This window comes from Aulonocara sp. 'chitande type north' Nkhata Bay, linkage group LG17 (genome assembly GCF_057382095.1).
Source record: "Aulonocara sp. 'chitande type north' Nkhata Bay isolate Kocher_YH1m ecotype deep benthic linkage group LG17, A_spYH_male_GT1.1, whole genome shotgun sequence".
Lineage (NCBI taxonomy): Eukaryota > Metazoa > Chordata > Actinopteri > Cichliformes > Cichlidae > Aulonocara > Aulonocara sp. 'chitande type north' Nkhata Bay.
The window spans coordinates 19,973,347-19,992,218 of NC_141360.1; the positions used below are offsets into that span (position 1 = coordinate 19,973,347).

The 18,872-nt window shown below is 40.4% G+C and overlaps 1 protein-coding gene across 2 annotated transcripts; it reads left to right on the forward strand.

Moving 5' to 3' along the window:
* On the forward strand, positions 1–18,668 carry LOC147309995 (CD9 antigen-like). 2 transcript variants are annotated; one of them, XM_086270456.1, is made up of 8 exons: positions 1–231; positions 11,858–11,960; positions 15,824–15,921; positions 16,532–16,606; positions 16,694–16,795; positions 16,906–16,995; positions 17,231–17,314; positions 18,055–18,668. In XM_086270456.1, exons 1-8 carry the CDS (start codon positions 163–165, stop codon positions 18,118–18,120), a joined length of 687 nt encoding a protein of 228 aa, XP_086126582.1. In that variant the 5' UTR covers positions 1–162; the 3' UTR covers positions 18,121–18,668. The 2 variants fall into 2 exon arrangements, with proteins under 2 accessions (XP_086126582.1, XP_086126583.1); XM_086270457.1 differs by lacking the exon at positions 1–231 and adding an exon at positions 3,890–4,047.
* Positions 18,669–18,872: the final 204 nt, after the last annotated feature.

An 18,872-nucleotide genomic window follows, 5' to 3' on the forward strand; every position in this document is an offset into this window, starting at 1 on the left:
TCTGTTTCCTCCCAGCAGCAGCTGATCTGATCGGAGGCTGTCTGAGCAGAGCCGAGCAAACGGCGACAGGTCGACAGCAGGAACCACGAACATCACTGAGCGAGAAATAGGAGATAATTTCAAGACTGAATTAGTCCAAACACGGCTGAACACTCCGCAGGGATGACGGCTCTAACTAGCTGGGAGCTGTGCGTAAAGTACGCGCTCTTCATCTTCAACTTCGTCTTCTGGGTAAGTTTAAACACGCGGGATGAAATATTTAAAGCTCCAGCCGCCCGTGTTTATTCATTTGCGCACAGAAATAAGTCTTCATCTCTCAAATTTGAGCCTGGAAAGATGAAAATGTATTTTTGTGTGATGTGGTTTGTGTTTAACAGAGATGAACCGAGGAGCGTTTTGTTTTGATTTAGCCTATGGCATTTTGAACACTAGTGTGTTTTGTTTAAAGTCGTTCCGGTTTGTGTGTGCTCTTTTATATGAAGCTGATAATATTAATTTTGTGTTTGTGTAACTATCCACTAAAACCGCACTTCGCATTTTTCTGTTTTCTTGTTTCTGACATTCTGGGATGCTGTTGCAGCAGCTGTAGACAGCTGACAAATTAAAGGAAAACCCCACGGAAAGCGTCAATAAAGTGCAGACACACGACAAACCACCGGAACAGCTTCGGTGTTCCTCAGAGTACTAAACAGCCTGCTAGTTGATGGTGTTCATTTCTGGTGACTTTAAAGTTTCGTTGGTTTTGCAGTAGTTCAGAAATCCAGTAGGGGGCGTAGATGAGCCTAACACGTCATTCAAAGACAGAGCGGTTGCCTAATCAGTGCTTTCACCTCCTACTCAGGTGTCCTGTGCAGCGAGGAAGCTTAAGGCAGTCTGAAGGATGGCTCCTTAAAAGTCTGAATGATTTCTCAGGGCAGAGGTCAAAGGGTCGAAGGGCCAGCCTCGGGTCCACACCTCCACCTCAGGAATGTAAAACACTCCTTTACATGTTAAAAGTCCTGATGTACATTTTAAATTCATCCATCAGTTCAAAGAAATAACTTCTTTTTTATTATTAAAATGAAAAAACTCTCACAAATCTTATCGTTTTTTAAAACGTATTTTTACTACCACACTACAAACTCATATTGAAAATGAAAAAAGAAAAGGTTAAAAATCTGAAATAAATCAACCATCCATCAACCATCTTCTAATCTAGCTATCCATCTCAGGGTCTGAAAAGCAGGGTACACCCTGGACTATATGAACTGAGTTAAAGGGAATCAAATGTCTGATTTGTTCCATATGGGACATTAAAGTGGAATATTAAGTGCTTCCTTATTGACTCTGGTAAGCTATTGTTGATAAGCTTCATATCATTCAGCACAGGACAGATGGGGATTATTTTGAACTGTGAATCATCCAAAGCTCCTCTGATGGAGTCTACGAATAAAAACATGGAGCTGAAAATGAGCAGAACAAATCTTTTTAAGGATTAAATTATTTGTACCAGTTTTTTTCACTCATTTATGTCGAGCTGCTCACTCACTTTCTCTGATGAATGATCGAGTTCAGTCAAGCCATCAGAGTTTGAGCTCAACGAACAACAGCAGCTTATCACTAAAGACATCCTTAGAGAGAACGAGAGTGACGAACAAAAGACAGGCGGGGAGAGATAACGGAGGCCGACAACAAAGCCGGCGTTGTTGGTTTCACTGGGTCCACTGGGAGCCGATGCAGCGTTGAGTTACTGCAGCAAACAATGAGTCTCCCAAGAGGTGTGAGGATACACCTGTGGAGTTTTGGTTTGTGATTCCTCTGAAACAGCTCGTCTTTTTTTTAATTTATCTGTTTTTAAAGCCAAACGCAGGAGTATGGAGGTAAAACTGACAGCATGAGTCCAGCTGTGCAGCACAGAGGTTAAACTGGAAGAGTGTTTTTATCTTAAAAACAGCACTCAACATGTTTGTTTCTCTTTGTTTCTTTTCAATCAAAGAGCATACTTTTAAAATGCTTTATTCCAATTAGAATCAGTTACGGCTAAGCAAGTCCCAGAAACTGCAGTCCTCTAGCATCCACTGGAGGCCCTATAGAGTGAGGCAGTTTCCACAGACTCCAGTATTAAACTGCCCAACTTATCTGAGATCCCCATGTTGGCATTATTCCTGCATTGCAATAACGTGATTAAACTGCTGTGATATTATAGCTTTGAAATGTGAGGGACGAGAGAAAGAAGTGCCTTTGTTTACATAAACCTCTTCTGAAACAAACGCTAAGCATTTCAAGTGTTTCCTTTATTGATTTATATAATATAATAAATATATTATCAAGTTGGGTTTTTTGGGGGGTTTTTTGTTACTCATGTTGGTTTGCTAGAGATAGTTTTTAATAGCATGAGCCAAATTCTGGGCTAATTGTAATTGAACGCTGAGACAATGTGATTGGTTAGCTGCAGCGTCACCAACATTATTGTGATGATATAGTAGGATGACCAACTGTCCTCTTTTTTTGCACACGCTGACTTCTAAAAGCTTATATGACATATTTTTATTTCACCATTCATTAACCGCACAGAGAAGGCATAGTTTAAATATGTTAATGTTTTCTTTAAGCAAACTGTATTATTAAAGTTCTTTGTGACTGGCGCAAGTGTCCTCTTTTTTGGAAATCAAAATATGGTCGCTCTATGATATAGGGTTAACTTTAATGAGGCTTTGCAGACACTTGATGTTAACTTGGACACCTCGAGTCAAACGGACTTAGAGACCACGTGTCATGAGGGGAAACTGGGTTCCCTGACCAGTGGTTGCTGAGAATGTGATTGTTAAAGCTTCGGTTACACAGACCTAGAGACCAGTCAGTGACAACCACCCTGGCAGCCACCTGTTGCTTGGGAAAATTAAGTATTCCCCAACCTGTTGCCAAAAACCTTGTGGTTGCTTTGGAAGTTTGCATGTAGATTTCCTCTCCAGCTACTCTCTGAGCTGTAGTGAGACAGTGAAAAAAGGATTTCCCTTCAAATTAAAGGTTGTCCCCTTTGTAACACATTGGCTGCAGCGCTCAGACACAGCTTTTACTTTGAAGGCGAATCTTGTCCATTTCCAATTTTCCAACCTTTACTGCTTTAACTGCTTTAGTAGTTTAGAGTAATTGCAGACAAACTGCAGACAACCAAAGAAACCAGAAGGAGGTTTTTGGTGCAGCAGCTTCTTTAGAGAGAGGCAGAAACCTCCAGGAACTACTGCCACATTATTTCCCTAGCAACCGGCGGTTGTATCATGTCCAAATTGGCAGACTGCTCTTGAACAGTATTTGCATGATGTCACCTAAAAAAAAAAGCAGAAATAAACATGTTTACAGCCTCTGTGCTCTCTATGGATGGTTTAAACCTTTCTATGAATTGTACTGTGGGTAATAATTCATCCCCATGGAAAACTGACATTAGTGGTGTGGCCACTTTGATTTAAAGGCTGTTATTGAAGCCACATAAATGAAAGATAATCAAACTTTAAACTGAATCATTTGATATAAATCTTTGTTCTTCACACAGGAAGCAGATTTTCTCTCAGCCTCAAGTCTAGCAGCCAATCAAACTGGGAAACACAGTGTCGATTAACATTTATGAGCCACATGTGAGGTATATGAAGGTTTTTAATTAATGGTGGTCCACAGTGAGTTAGGAGTTGACATCTTGTTTCATAAAGGAAGTGTTAAAGGAGGTAATACAAGAAGTACTGAGGCACCTTTCATGAGTATTTAGAAAAGTCAAGAGGTGTTAAATGCCTTCACCTGTGTTAGACAAGCTGGGTTATGCAGCACACATCCGATTGGATGTGTGCCCCTCTAGCTCCTCCCTCAGCCAGGTGAGTGCTCAGCAGGGTGTGGCTCACAACAAAAGCTGCCTCTCTCTGTCACCTGTCTTCATTCTCCTTCTCCTCCTCACTGTGTGACACTCACGGCGCTTTTTCTTCCATTTTTCTGCGTAAGAAGATATAAACAGATCCGAGCACCATGAAGAGACAACAGTGCATCAAGTACCTGGTGTTTATCTTCAACTTTCTCTTCTGGGTACGTAGCCTGGTTTAGTGAGTGGACTGAAGTGGTTTGGTTGCTTTGGATTATGCTGCTTTGTTTGATGGTTTCTGTGACTAGATCAGATTTCAGGAAAGACTCACAATCTAAAACACAGGCAGAGTTTATGTTTGGCTGGAGCCACAAAATCTTTAATAATCTGACTATTTTTGATGTTTTGGGAGCTTCAAACCTCTAAAACCATCATTAAATTTGTGCTTTTGTCATCGAGGCTCTTTGAAAGAATCAAAGTGGCCTCACGCAAACCCACGTAGCACTTCCTTCTGGGGAGTTTCAGCTCACAAATCTTTGCTTTTAATTCGCTTCCAGTCTTTATTTTATGTCCCACACTAATCTCTGTAAATGCTGCAGTTTGTTGCTTCTGCAAACTAAATCATCAGTGCTGTGACAGTTTATCAACCTCACAGTCCATCACAAGACTGTCGAGAAGTTCTGGTGCCTTTGAAATGGTCACATGGCTTGTGAATTGTGGTCAGATGGATGGATGAGTGATTGATGACTCACTGTTGCAGGAGCTTAAGGAATTTTCTAGATGGAATTTCCTAAAAATGTTCCCCTTTATGGTCAGGTAGATGGTCAGGTGGAACTGACATGGAATGACATGGCACATCTGAGTTTTGACATATTTGCTAAAACTGATTCAAAAGTTAATGCAGTTTAAGGCGAAGGAATGAAGATGGGCAGGAGACCGAAGAATGTCATTTCCTTGACTGCAGACAGATGGACATGCTTGGAAAACGTGCAGAGCGACTCAAAATGAAAGAGCAAGATAAACGAGTGGCTAATTTGCTCAAGAACTGCAGTGACTGTAGGGCAGCATGAAATTACAGCCTGACTTGGTGGTTTGGTGCAGTGCATGCAGCATGCAGGACAGAACAAAGAGAACTGGCCGGGTAGCTTTGAGCCACTTTTATGTTAAGGTGACGTCACACACATACAGGTGAGAGAGTGAATGATCCCCAAGCCTCCTGATTCATCTCCAGGATGAGGGATTTTACAGAAATTACAGAATCAAGTCTAAAAATCACAGATTTTAAACAGACTGTGAATAAATGGCATTAACTATTTTAAGCAAAACTGCTTGCAAAGAAACAGTTCTCAAACTGTGGGTTGTGGACCACGAGGTGGGAAATATACAGGGACGGTAACAGAAGCTTCAACCACTACAGTTCAACTGGAATGCTTTTTAAATGGTTTTGATAAATGCAAATAAAAACCGGTTAGACATGAGGTAAAACCCGAGGTGTAAGTCTGACCTACTAAGTTTAAACGGTGTATATATTAAGAAAAGACATGATTTGCATATGACTCAGGTGTGCTGAAGCTGCGCTGCTAGGATGTCAGGTCATTATTTTACAATGTGCACCTGTCAGAAATTTATGCCAGCACTGATGAGAGGACTGGAGTGAGTGATAAACTTCCAGGCGACTGGAAAATGTGTATCTGTGTCTCTGCAGTGCGTCACCTCCGGCTGTTAAATGGTCTTTTGTCCTGTAGGACTCCATCTCATTGGTGGACCACCCTGCCCTCTAATTTAAGTTCGTCTATTGGCCCCCTCCTCCAAACACAAACGTGAGATTAGACTGATTTTACATTGAGTCGGCCTCGAGTGTTTCTGATTATTAACCTGAAGAAGTTTCCCACAGTGTGAAGAGCTGTAGGTTCAACAGCACCACTAATTTTTTTTTTTTTATCACACCTGGAATCAGTTTTGCTTCACCTGTCCTCACAAGCAGTTACAGTTACACTTCACCAGACTCCATTCACAAAAACTGCAGTTTTATTTTCCAAAACATGGGAGAAATTCTACTTTTGATTTGCTGTTAGGTGGTACCAGCCTGTGCATCGCCAGAACTCCCAAACTAACCTCGTCATGGTTATTGTTGTTTCTGCATGGCTAATAGTGCTGCAGAGCAGCTCTGTGGTTAATGAGAGCCAACATGAACCTCAGGGGAAAATGCTGTTTTCATCTCCTCCACACACAACAGTCGAGTCCCTAGAGTGTTTGTGGTTCACTAATACCAACATCCCCAGCATTCAGGATGCCAGACGTCCTTTCCTTTCTTTTTTCTATATCCCTTTTTTTTTTCTTTCTTTTTTTATTGTTACAAATTAATGACAAATGTTTATTTGGGTTAATTCATGTTAAATATTCTGCAAATGTTGGTAATGGTGCACTAGACAAGCGTGAGAGCGATGTGAGAAGGCTTCTCACATGAACTCTGCTATTGTTCATAACCAGCGATTTTCACTTTACTTTACTGAAACTGAAGTGGACTGTGCGTGCCCTACATGAAGCCGTATGATTTGTAAGATCATTCTTCTAAACTTGGCTGAAAATTGAGTTTACTCCCTCAGATTAGTGTCTAGGAGGCTCATGGTTCGTGATAAAGTTGCCACCTGCAGTTATGAAAGCTGAAACTACCCACAGAGACTAAAATAGTTTTCATAGCTGCCTGTAAACATGATTTTTTTTTTTTTTTTTTTAAAAAGTAAAGCGGGATGTTGTAACCTGAGTGTAGACAGGGATCGACTCAAGTGGACAAGAGGAACTGCAGTTAATGGTAGCGCATTGATGATGTCTCAATATTCATATACAGATACTGGAATTTAAATCTATTGATCTGTGAAGAGATTCATTTGAATATCTGCTGACTAGTCTGGACAATATACTATATATAATTAGATAGGGATGATTAAATGAAGAATGAGTGGAAAGTTATCCATCATACATTAACTAATACTTGCATTCAAACAGTAGCAGGTAAGATGTGGTACTTTAGTCAAAGGAGCTTGCAAAGAAAAGCGTCTGGACTTCTTTAAGTTGCTTGAAGACGTTTCACCTCTCATCCGAGAAGCTTCTTCAGTTCTAAGGTCAAATGGTGGAGAGTCCCAGATATAAACCTAGTGGGAGTGACCCCGCACAGAGGGACAAAAGGACCCCCTGATGATCCTCTAATCGCCTGAGCCAAGGTGTGAAACGTCTTCAAGTAACTTAAAGAAGTCCAGACGCTTTTCTTTGCAAGCTCCTTTGACTACGATGACCTGGATGACTGAGAACCTTCACAGACATGTGGTACTTTACTTTCACAACATGATGGGGTCATTTCTGACTTCTGCTGTCTATGACGGATATTTTAAAATGCTCTATTTTCATGTTAACATGGACTCCTGCTATTCTAGCCCTGTTTATTGCAACGCAGTGTAGAGATGAAGTGGAAAGTTGTGTTGAGGCTGAGTGACACTAGTGAAAGGTGCAGAGGCTTAAACCTCCATTCTTTACAGAGCGAGTGGTTGGATCAGACAACGACTGCAAGGCAAATAAAGCAAACTGATCCTGCGTTCTTTAAGCTCGAGGCTACGTTTGGAAAGATTTACTGATGATGATCATAAGGTGTGCCTGGCTGACTTAACGCTGACAAACCAGCGATGGGATGATGTCACATGCTGACAGTTACAGGTGTGGCTCTGATTGCTGGAAGATTTCTACTTTCAGTTTACTCACATTGAGGTCACACTAAGTCGAGCAGCCCAAGGCGTTATATAAAATGACCCTCCTTATGATGTTTCAGGCAAGTCTGTGCATCCCAGTTTGGATGACTGACTTACAGGTTAATCTGACATGGAGCCTGAAACGCACAGTTGTGTGATAAAAGTGAATGAAAGCAATGGTGTTTGCTTTTAGAGGTGTATGAATTATGCAGCTGATGCCTCTAATTCTCCTACATGTTTACAGCCTGATGCTGTTTTAGTCTCTGTAGGGAGTTTATCTTGCAATTGACTACAGGCCTCGCCTACGAGTATTCATCTTCATGTTTTATCTGTTGGAGCATTTATTTGATAACCTGGCACTACAGTGTTCACAGTACAGTACAGCCAGTCAACTTGTGCTGCGGGTTTAATGAACGTCTAGTATTTTACAGAAAACAATGGCGTGATGATCCTCCAACTCAGTTGGGAATTTACAGCTGTGCTTCAGCATGTTAGCTAATACTTTTTAATGAATTAAATATTTGCTACTTGAAACATTTTAACAGATTGTTATTTAACTCTAACCCTCTGTTGCCTCTAACGCCCATATTAAAGTGTTTCTTTGTTAAGGATTCTGGTTAACAACAATAAAAGGATGGTACACTAGCTAATGCTAGCATACAAAACTAACAATGAAAGGGAATTTTTCCCAATGACATTAAAAAACAAGGTAAGCTGCTACGCTCGTTGTCATATTATTTGTATGCCTTGGTGAGCTAACGCTGGCTAGAAAAATAAAGCTGTCCAACAGGGTAGAATTGTCAGACAGAAGTAATTTAAAATTTTGAGTTGATATCTCAATTTTTTTTTCTTATTTTATTTCTGCATTTAAATTAAACATAACATGCTTATACAAATCAACCGAGAACAATTACTGTCTTTAACATTTGTGAACTTATAAGCATGAAAGGAGAAAAAAAAAAGAGAAAAAAAGAAAAAGACCTTCAACTTTCAAAACCTTCCTATTCATTTGCCACTTAAATTTTTTAAGCAGCTTGATTCATTGATTCACTCATTCATTTGGGCAGGAAAACCCCCTTGGATATCCATGGCTCATCTTCAAAAAAACACTTCCTGCGGGGGGTTAGGTCTCCCTGTGTTTAGACATTATTATTGGGCAGCAAATTCAAGAGCTCTATTGTACTGGCAGTGGGGTTCGCCTATTGATTATTGTCATGACAAGCTTCCGATCTGGCTCCAGGTAGAGGCAACAACAGTATCTGAAGCCTCATTACCGGTCTTATTGTTTTCTAACACGGGTTCTTGTAATAATTCGCTCAGTCGTAATTTTGTTGTTAAACACTCCTTAAAGATATTAAGTCAAATGAGGAAATCTCTCAAACTACCTGATTTTTCAGTAGGAATGCCAATAATACATAACTACGTGTTTAAACCAGGTAAAATGGATAGGGTGTTTTTAGAATGGGGGGGAAAGGGATTGAAATACATTGAGGACTTGTATACAGATGACAAATTTATGTCCTTCCTTCAACTTCAAGAAAAGTTTCAGTTACCTCAATCACATTTTTTTCGTTATCTTCAAATAAGGAATTTTGTTCAACAAAACTTTTCAGACTTTCCACTGAAGCCACGAAGTTATACATACTTTGATATAATTCGGAAAGCAAATTTTAAACATTTGATATCTCAGTTTGTTAAGTGCTTTACAATCCCAGTTGATTCCGACCGAATTAGGAAAACATGGGCTGAAGACCTCGGGGTCTCTCTGTCTGAAGAGCAATGATCAAATTGTTTGTCCAATATTCAGAAAGGCTCAATAAATGCCAGATATAAACTAATCCAGTTTAAAGTCATTCATAGACTACACTTTTCTAAACTCAAACTTAACCGGATCTATAATTCTGTATCTCCCTTATGTGACAGATGTAAAGTTGGTGAAGGTTCCCTTGCACATTTATTTTGGCATTGCCCTGTTTTGAATGCTTTTTGGAGCCAGATTTTTATGTGGTTTTCAAACCAATTTAGGAAAAAAATACCACGTGATGGTACATTGGCTATACTTGGATCATTTGCATCAGTCGAATCGTTTTCCTTTTCACAAAAACAGATAATTACAATGGGTATGCTGGCTGCAAAGAAACTTATTCTTTTACAGTGGCGGTCTTCTTCGGCCCCGTGTTTTAACAGGTGGCTTAATGAGATGGTGTCTGTGGCCAGGGTGGAGCAGATAAGATTTGATAGAAAGGGGAAACTGGCGAGTTTTTGTATGATTTGGCAACCATTTCTAGAATTCCTAAAAGAATAACTGATCATAACTTATGCCTCACACTCCACGTGAATTATTATTATTTATTTATTTTTTAGTCTATTTCACTCTTTATTTAGTTAATATTGTTATAAATGTTTTTTTTGTTTTTTTTATCTCAAAATTTTAATTTGCCAAGTATTTTGGAATTGTATTTGGAGTTATATTTGAGTTAGTCAAACTTTCAAGAGAGAATTCAAGACCTTGATTTACAGATAGCACCCCCACCCCAAAAAACCAAAATCCTGAATCATGGTCAGCAGACCGTAGGAGGAACCAGACGGAGGACATGTTGGGGCAAAGTGTTGCCATTCGGCCTGAATGCTTTATGGTGTGCTTCATATACTCCCTGTTGCACAACAACAGACGTCAGCGTCATGCTGCAGGACATTATGGGAGTTATTTGGGTGGCAACAAAGAGTTGATGTAAACTGTTTTGTGGTTGCTGAGGTGATTCTGAGTCATGGTAGTGGGTAATTACTGTTTGAGACAAAGTATGGCTGTCATTTATTTATCTGTGGATGCCTTCATATCTAAGTCTCCGTTGTGCAGAGGCTCCACATGTACTGAAGTCATGTTTCCTGGATGGCTCCTCTGTGATTGGGTTGGTCTGGATTCAGGAGAATAAGCCGGGCAGCAAGTCGAACTTCATTCCTCAAACGTTAGCCTCATGTTCACCTTCAATGAAAGGGATTCTTATTCATCCACACTAACACTTTGATTTGAATATGAAACCATTGCATTCCATACTAGCTGCACATAGTTTTGCAACAGTGAAGCATCACATCATCATACCTTACAAAAGCCAGTTCTTTCATTTTGCTCTGAGCAGCTGTTTTTGAACACCTGTCTAAATGACTGTGATGGGTCCATAAGTTCAGGGATGAGTTCATGGTCTCCGTAGTTTTCTGTGTTTTTTTTTTTTTTTAACACAACCTCAGTTGTAAATCACTGCAAAGCAGGATTAATCTGGTTATTGTCTAAGGTAGGATGCTTTATACTCGATCAGCTGCCACTGTGTGGGTGTCCACCTCTTCATGTCTCTGCATGTTGTTTAACCCCCAATCTCTAAATAACGTTCACATCAAATACTCTCCTTGTTCCTGCACGTCTCAGATTATCGTGCTGTTATAGTCTGGTTCTTATGAGTTAACTCAGATGTTTAGGATAAAGTTGCCTCTGATGTACTGTACACTGCAGCATCTTTTCCTTTGTTCTTTTGTTGTGTGCTTTATTTTTTTCTACGGTCATTGTTCGAGTATACAGTGTAATGACAGTGGAGTGCTGTGAGGCAGGTCCAGGTGAGCCCTGTGGTTTCAGTCAGGTGATACTTCTCAAATCCAGCCTCATTCGGGCTTTTCACTTCTTCTCTCTGTATCTAACTGGTAATGTGTTGCCTGTGTCTTAGACCCCCGGAATTATCGACCCGCGCCTACAGCTGTTGTTGGATTTGATGAAAGTGTCTGTTAATGCGACAGACTTGAGCTGTATGTGCCTTCATTATTTTAAGAGTGGATAATAACTCAATAACAATTTGAAAAAGTGCTCCGGTGGTGCTGGCTCTGTTAACTTACCTTGTTGTGAGCACAGTGTTCTTCCAAACATCAGGAACAAGGTCACACGTGCTGCAATGCCTGCTTTAGAAGCATTTCTGCAGGTTCAGACCACAGACATGGACATAGCTTCTGCTTGTATGAAAAATGAAGTCTGCGTCAAACTGCCTTTACAGCTGCATTGGGGGTTTTTTATGCCCACCAGGGGGCGACCCTTGCGGTTGGATAAAAGTGTAGAGGCTCAGTTTCTCTCTGACTTCAGTCCTTTTCTTGGCTCAGTTGCTAGTTCTGTATCTTTTTGCTTAACATGAGTTTCTCTGTGGTTTATCTGTAAATGAGGACAAATGTGCAAAATGACACTAGTATTTGAATATAGTCTCACGGAGAGAACATTAAACCTCCTTCAGAGACAGTAAACATGTTTTTCGTCTTGCAGCTGGCAGGAACCGGCGTGCTCGCTGTGGGACTCTGGCTGCGTTTTGACTCCAGGACGGCAGGACTGTTCGAAGGGGAGGAGTCGCCCTCTGTCTTCTTTACGGGTAAGGCCCCTGCTGGTTAAACCCTGGATGCAAAACACTTACATGGAAACAAAAGACCATGAAGGAGAATAACCTTGAGGATGGCAAGAACCCTTTATAGAGCACAGGTGAAGCATCTTAATCGCAGCAGCTTCACTTTTACATTTTTGGATATCTCACAACCATAAACCACAAAATAACAAAAAGAACATACAAAGATTCAAACTGCACAGAAAGACGGGGAAATGATCAGCTCCTCCTCCACTATCATGGTCTTTGAACCTGCCATGGAGTGATGGTGGTGGGTGTTGTTGTAATTACAGCTGACGTGTCTGTAGTGTAGCTTTGACGCACATTATGAGTCTGTTCGTTTTATCATGCTGTCCTATCAATGTAAAGTCTGACACTGCTCATTTCACTCCAACCAGCAGAAACCGTGCCGAATAATCTGCAGCTGAAAATAGTCCCCAGTAACCACTTCGTCCTGTTTATTAACAACCACAGCGTTGTTTCTAGAATGAAATCTTTATATTTGTGGAGGAAGTCATAATTTCAAATTAAATGCACTACAGCTGCATTTAGCTCTGTCGGGCTCTGGACGTGGATATAACCTGACCTCAGAGAGGCGGGGCACTCGGAGGGCAGCTGAGGCCAAAGTTGGTCCACAGCGAGGCGGCTCGTCCAACCCAGCAGATCCCTCCACACATAGCGCTCATTCTTCCCGGCGCACAGGGACTCCTTTGTTCTCAGACTTCTGTATTCCCGGAGGAACTGTCCCACCCTCCCGTCTTTGTGCGTTGCATCCATCAAACTGATAAGAGAAGTGGGCAGAGAGGAGACGGAGGACGGGCCTGACATGACAAACATCTTAATAACGGCTTTGGAGGAGTATTTGTGTGTGTGGCTCATGCGCTCACTGTTGTTGTTATCCGACAGCCTGTTTATGATTCATCCTCATGAAGTCACCGTTGAAGTGTCGAATCATCGCTCTAAATCACCCTGCAGCTGATTCCCACTCACCAGATCGTGACTGAAGGTGTTTTTGATAAATAACTCCTCATTAAAAACAGCTTCTGGTGCCTCTCAGGCCTTCGTGTCTGTTCGAATCAGAGCGGCAGCAGCCCTATGAGCCAGAATGCAAATCACTGATGTACATTTACATTTTTAAAAGGCTTGAGCAGGTAAATCAGGGCTGATTTCCAATCGGCCTTCCACATGCACTTGTACACTCACTGACACTTTATTAGAAACAAAGCATGGGTTCTGTTAGAGTTGATGCTTTTGAGATTGTCATTTGTGCTAAGATATATAGACGTGGACAAAATTGTTGGTACTCTTTGGTCAATGAAAGAGAAACTCACAATGGTCACAGAAGTAACTTTAATCTGATAAAAGTAATAATAAATTAAAACCAATGAAAGTCAGACATTGCTTTTCAACAATGCTTCAATTGAATTATTAAAAAAAATGAATGCATGAAACTGGTCTGGAAAAAATTATGGTACCCCTAGAAAAGAATGAAAATAATGTGACCAAAGGGACATGTTAATCCAAGGTGTATACAATCTTGTAATCAGTCAGTGGTCCTATATATGGGACTCCAGGTAGTCACTGTGTTTGGTGACATGGTGTGTACCACACTCAACATGGACCAGAGAAAGCGAAGGAAAGAGTTGTCTCAGGAGATTAGAAATAAAATCATAGACAAGCATGTTAAAGGTAAAGGCTATAAGACCATCTCCAAGCAGCTAGATGTTCCTGTGACTACAGTTTAGGGCTGGGTATTGTCACTGATTTCTAAAATCGATTCGATTCCGATTCACAAGGTCCCGAATCGATTCTATTTGCCTCAGTCAGAAATATTAAAATTCTGATCACGTATCAAATATCCATATTTTTATATCCATAAAAAGAAAGCTGACACTTGAGACTTTATCAAAGGTGTAAGCATCACAGCAGATGCCTTTGTGTCAAAGTAACTGAGGATAAAACAGAAAAACATGAAGGTGATTTTCCTGGCCTGGGATTTTATAGCAGATAACCTTAAAAATATTCTGCAGTAGATCAAAAACAAAAGAAAGTCATTAGTCAACATATGAACATTACCTGATGCTGCTGAAGTGAAGCAAAGTTACAGAGGTTTTATTAGAGACACAGCTAAGCATTTTGCAATTTTGCATAATTTTAAAAAGTTTAAATTATCGTTATCCAAGCTAGAATTGATTTTAATTGATAAATCAATAATCAAAACCCAACCCTACTACAGTTGCACATGTTATTCAGAATTTAAGATCCATGGGACTGTAGCCAACCTCCCTGGACATGGCCGCAGGAGGAAAATTGATGACAGATCAAAGAGACGGATAATCCGAAAGGTAACAAAAGAGCCCAGAAAGACTTTTAAAGAGATCCAAGCTGAACTTCATGCTCAAGGAACATCGGTGTCAGATTGCACCATGCGTCGTTGTTTGAGCCAACGTGGACTCCATGGGAGACAACCAAGGAAGACCCCATTGTTGAAAACAAATCATAAAAAAGCCAGACTGGAATAAGCCAAACTACATGTTGACAAGCCACAAAGCTTCTGGGAGAATGTCCTGTGGACAGATAAGACAAAATTTGAACTTTTTGTCAAGGCACATCAGCTCTATGTTCACAGACAGAAAAATGAAGCATATCTAGAAGAGAACACTGTCCCTACTGTGAAACATGGAGGAGGCTTTGTTATGTTCTGGGGCTGCATCTGGTACAGAGTGTCTTGAATCTGTGCAGGGTGCAATGAAATCTCAAGACTATCAAGGATTATAGAGAGAAATGTGCTGGCCAGTGTCAGAAAGCTTGGTCTCGGTCACAGTCATGGGTCTTGCAACAGGACAATGACCCAAAACACACAGCTAAAAACACCCAAGAATGGCTAAGAGGAAAACATTGGACTATTTTAAAGTGGCCTTCTATGAGCTCTGACCTCCAATCCTATTGAGCATCTTTGGAAGGAGCTGAAACATGCTGTCTAGAAAAGGCGCCCTTCAAACCGGAAACAACTGGAGCAGTTTGCTCATGAGGAGTGGACCATAATACCTCCTGAGTGGTGCAGAAGTCTCATTGACAGTTACAGGAATCGTAACGAAAGGTTGTGCAACAAAATATTAATTTGTGGGTACCATCATTTTTGTCCAGGCCTGTTCCATGCATTTATTTTTTTTAAATAATTCTATTGAAGCATGGTTGAAATGCAATGTCTGACTTTCATTGGTTAACATTTATAGAATTTTTATTTATTATTACTTTTGTCTGTGACCATTGAGTTTTTCTTTCATTGACCGAAGGGTACCAACAATTTCTTTATGTGCTGATAAAATGTTTCTCGTTATTAGGTTTCATGCTTCTACGATGGAGTGAGCAGCCTCGTCACTTCTGCTTTTTACACGTTAGTCCGTTGAAAGGTCGCAAACTGTACGGGGTGTGACTGGTTGATAAGAAGTCCTGCCTTGTATGGTATGGCGAGGGGCCACACACACACAGACAGACACACTCGCTCAGATACGCTTGCATTACACTGTCACATGGATAACTGAACCTGTTCTTAATCCTTTAATTTTTTTAAAATCTGTGTCAACAACAAACCTAAGAATGGAGCATCAAGTTCTAATGTTAAACTGTTGAATTGAACATCAGAGTGAATTGCATCCCATTTAACAAAACAAAAAAATGTTTTGTTAAATGTTTTGAACAGTGTGGTGCTGATATCACTGAGGTTGAGATTATGTGCATAAATTTTAATTTAATCGTGTCTCCTTTGTTTGTAACTGGCCTTGGGAACTTAAAGGCACAGGTGACCCCCAGAATGCTTGTTTCCTCTGGCCCATCTGAATGTTTTGTTGCAGGCGTGTACATCCTGATCGCAGCAGGGGCTCTGATGATGGTGGTGGGTTTCCTGGGATGCTGCGGAGCCATCAAAGAGTCTCCTTGCATGTTGGGACTGGTGAGTGATTTCTTTTGTGTTTTAGTTCTCCACATTACATTAAAGACGGGTGACTTTGCTGTGAATCATGAATTCATGCTCAGATTTTTCAGTTGGCACATTTCAGAGATGTTTGGGCTGTAATCACACCGATCACCAGGAAAGACTCCTCAATTTCACCACAAGCGTGTTGGCTGCTGCAGCTCCGGTGTGATGTGACTGTTGGTGGCGATTCGCTGTTATGTTTTTACAAAATGTTTTTGTCCTGCGATTGAAATGGTCATATGAAATTGGTGGATGTGATCACATCCACCAATTTCAATCTACTCTGAGCCGTCATTTTAAATATTAAATGGCTTTAGTTTTAACTTACATTTCAGGTCATCTCTTCCTTAGTCATCTGTTATTTGAGCTCTGTGCACAGAAAAGGTGAACAGCAGAGCTGGTGCACAACAACTTAAAGTGTTGATGTTATGTTCACCACACATAAATCTATGGTTTTTTACCACTGGTTGAGGAAACTTTGGACAAAAGTGACAGATAAAAGTAAAAACCCACTCAGTTTCCTTTCAGGACTGATAACCAAACAAAATCATGTCTACACTCCAAATCTTCTTGTTTTCCGGTTTAGTTCTTCTTCTTCCTGCTTCTCATCTTCGCTGCAGAAGTGGCTGCCGGGATCTGGGGTCTTTCCAACAGCGACCGGGTAACTAACTCTCCCCTTCTGTCTCTCGCATGTATGCACACATTCTTTGTTGATTGACAGGAGTGTTAACTTTGTCTGTGTCTTCAGGTGGTGGAGGACATCACAGAGTTTTATAAACAGACTTACGCCAACTACAAGGACACCAAACAACCAGCGCTGAAGGAGACCCTCCGCCTCATCCACTTTGGAGTGAGAACACACACCTGGACACCTTTTATGCAACTTGTTTCCTTATTTTGAAACAGAACAGATGACTGCCTAACCTGTGTGGGCTATTCTCCCCCCCCCCCCCTTTGCAGCTCGACTGCTGCGGTCCAACAGGAACGGTGATCGATGCTGCCAGAGATATCTGCCCCAAGCAGGAGGGGCTGGAGATCCTCGTCACCAAGGTAAGGCAGACTGCAACAAAAGGGAGATGACCTCTCATGTCACATCATGTAAATTTTTACTTAAACATTTTAAGATCTAAGAGATTTGTACTAAAAAGTGCTACAGCTAACATTTTTCTCTAGGGTATTCTGGCTTTGTAGAAATCAAGCTCAGATTTGCATCAGACATTTGGTTTAAAATAAGATGTGGAGCTCACACCTGTTTTTGCTTCACGGTCCTGCTTCCCTCCTGCAGAGCTGTCCCGCTGCTATTGACGAGGTGTTTAACAACAAGCTGCACATCATTGGTGGAGTTGGCATCGGCATTGGAGTCATTATGGTGAGTCTGCCACTAATGCACATGTACTGAAACCTTAAGTAAAGCTATCATATGGTTGTTAAATTGGCACAAAGCCTAGAATGTGTCAGGTTTAGAAATGGTTTAGAAAAAGCCAAGTGTCTCATTGTTCTAGTAGTGGGTCTGGCTCGTGATTTATTTATTAAAAACAAAGCCAATTCACAAATGTTGTAAACCTGGCCCCAGTAGGGGCGACATCTGTGGTTGCAAAGACACTTTCATATGTGTAGAAATCTATGAAAAACGACATTACTACTTACTTCATATATGACATCAATAAACACTTTACTGGTGAGTTTATGGCTCAGTCATGAGTACAGAATGCTAAATATGAAGTCTGATGATGACTAGCTATGATTTTTATTGGCTAGCTACCAAACTGTGTGGTAGTTTCACACTAACTAGACATTCTACTTGGTTTGGCCCCTGAAATTTGACTGGCCTGCCCTGATGCCACCAAAGAAATCAATCCCCAAGGACTATTTTCTTTCATAGAAGAACAAGAAAAATATTAAATATTTACATTCAAGAAGGTGGAATTGGTAATATTTTTTTTTTTCAGGGTTGGTCCATTTTTATCATAGAAAATATTTAAAATGAACTTATCAAGATTATGAAACTTTAAATAACCAAAATACAAAATTATGGAAACTTTGACACTTTTGTAAACAGTGTGGTTTATTTCTTAATGCCACATTCCTGTGTCCTGTGACTCTCTGCAGATCTTCGGGATGATCTTCAGCATGATGCTCTGCTGTGCCATTAAAAGGTCTAGGGACTATGTGTAAAAACCCATGAAACGCCGTCCACCTTTAACTCTGCTGCTGCTTCAAATCATTTAAGAAAGAATAACAACATTTGTCCCTCTGTGTGCTGCTTGGGTCCGTACAGGATGGCTTCGTCGACCTGTGAGAGTATGGCTCCTTTTCAATGACGCCTCTTTAATTCCTCCACTCTGTGGGGTCTGCAGCGAGTTATTTATACCCAAAGTAACCTGATAAGTGATAACTGATACAATCTTTTAAATCAAAAACCTACTTTTCATAATAGGACAGGTTTGAGCATATGCAGGTGAAAGGAGACTTTTGCGACTCTGCTGCCCCCTGGTGGACGCCCCATTTTCTTTAAATCCTTTCCTTTAAGTTATGTTTACAAAATCTGCTAAACGTTTGAGCTAACAGGGTTTTTGCAGCTAAATGAATGTTAATGACCCATGTTTTGTTTTAAAGCTGCGTATTAAAAGCTTTGATTATTTTTTATTTTATAAGTTTTATGCAAATGATTTAATGATTGCAGTTCATGTCTTTAAGATGTCAAATAAATGAACTAAAACAAAGATTTGTCTTAAATGGAGTGCTTGCTGTGAGTGCTAAAGGGGTACAATACAGTCAAATGTACAAATGTTAGGAAAACATTTAATGCAATTTTAACATACTCTAAAAAATTAAAAATGAGCTTAATGGGTTATTCAATTTTTATTTATTTGTAATATAAGGTTTGGCTAACACTTGTGTACAATTGAATAAAAAATTACATTAAA

Coding starts and splice junctions, on each gene's coding strand:
- LOC147309995 (XM_086270456.1), top strand. CDS start 163: ATGACGGCTCTAACTAGCTGGGAGCTGTGCGTAAAGTACGCGCTCTTC. Junction 11,961..15,823: donor GCCCTCTGTCTTCTTTACGG/GTAAGGCCCCTG, acceptor GTTTTGTTGCAG/GCGTGTACATCCTGATCGCA. Junction 17,315..18,054: donor TCGGCATTGGAGTCATTATG/GTGAGTCTGCCA, acceptor GACTCTCTGCAG/ATCTTCGGGATGATCTTCAG.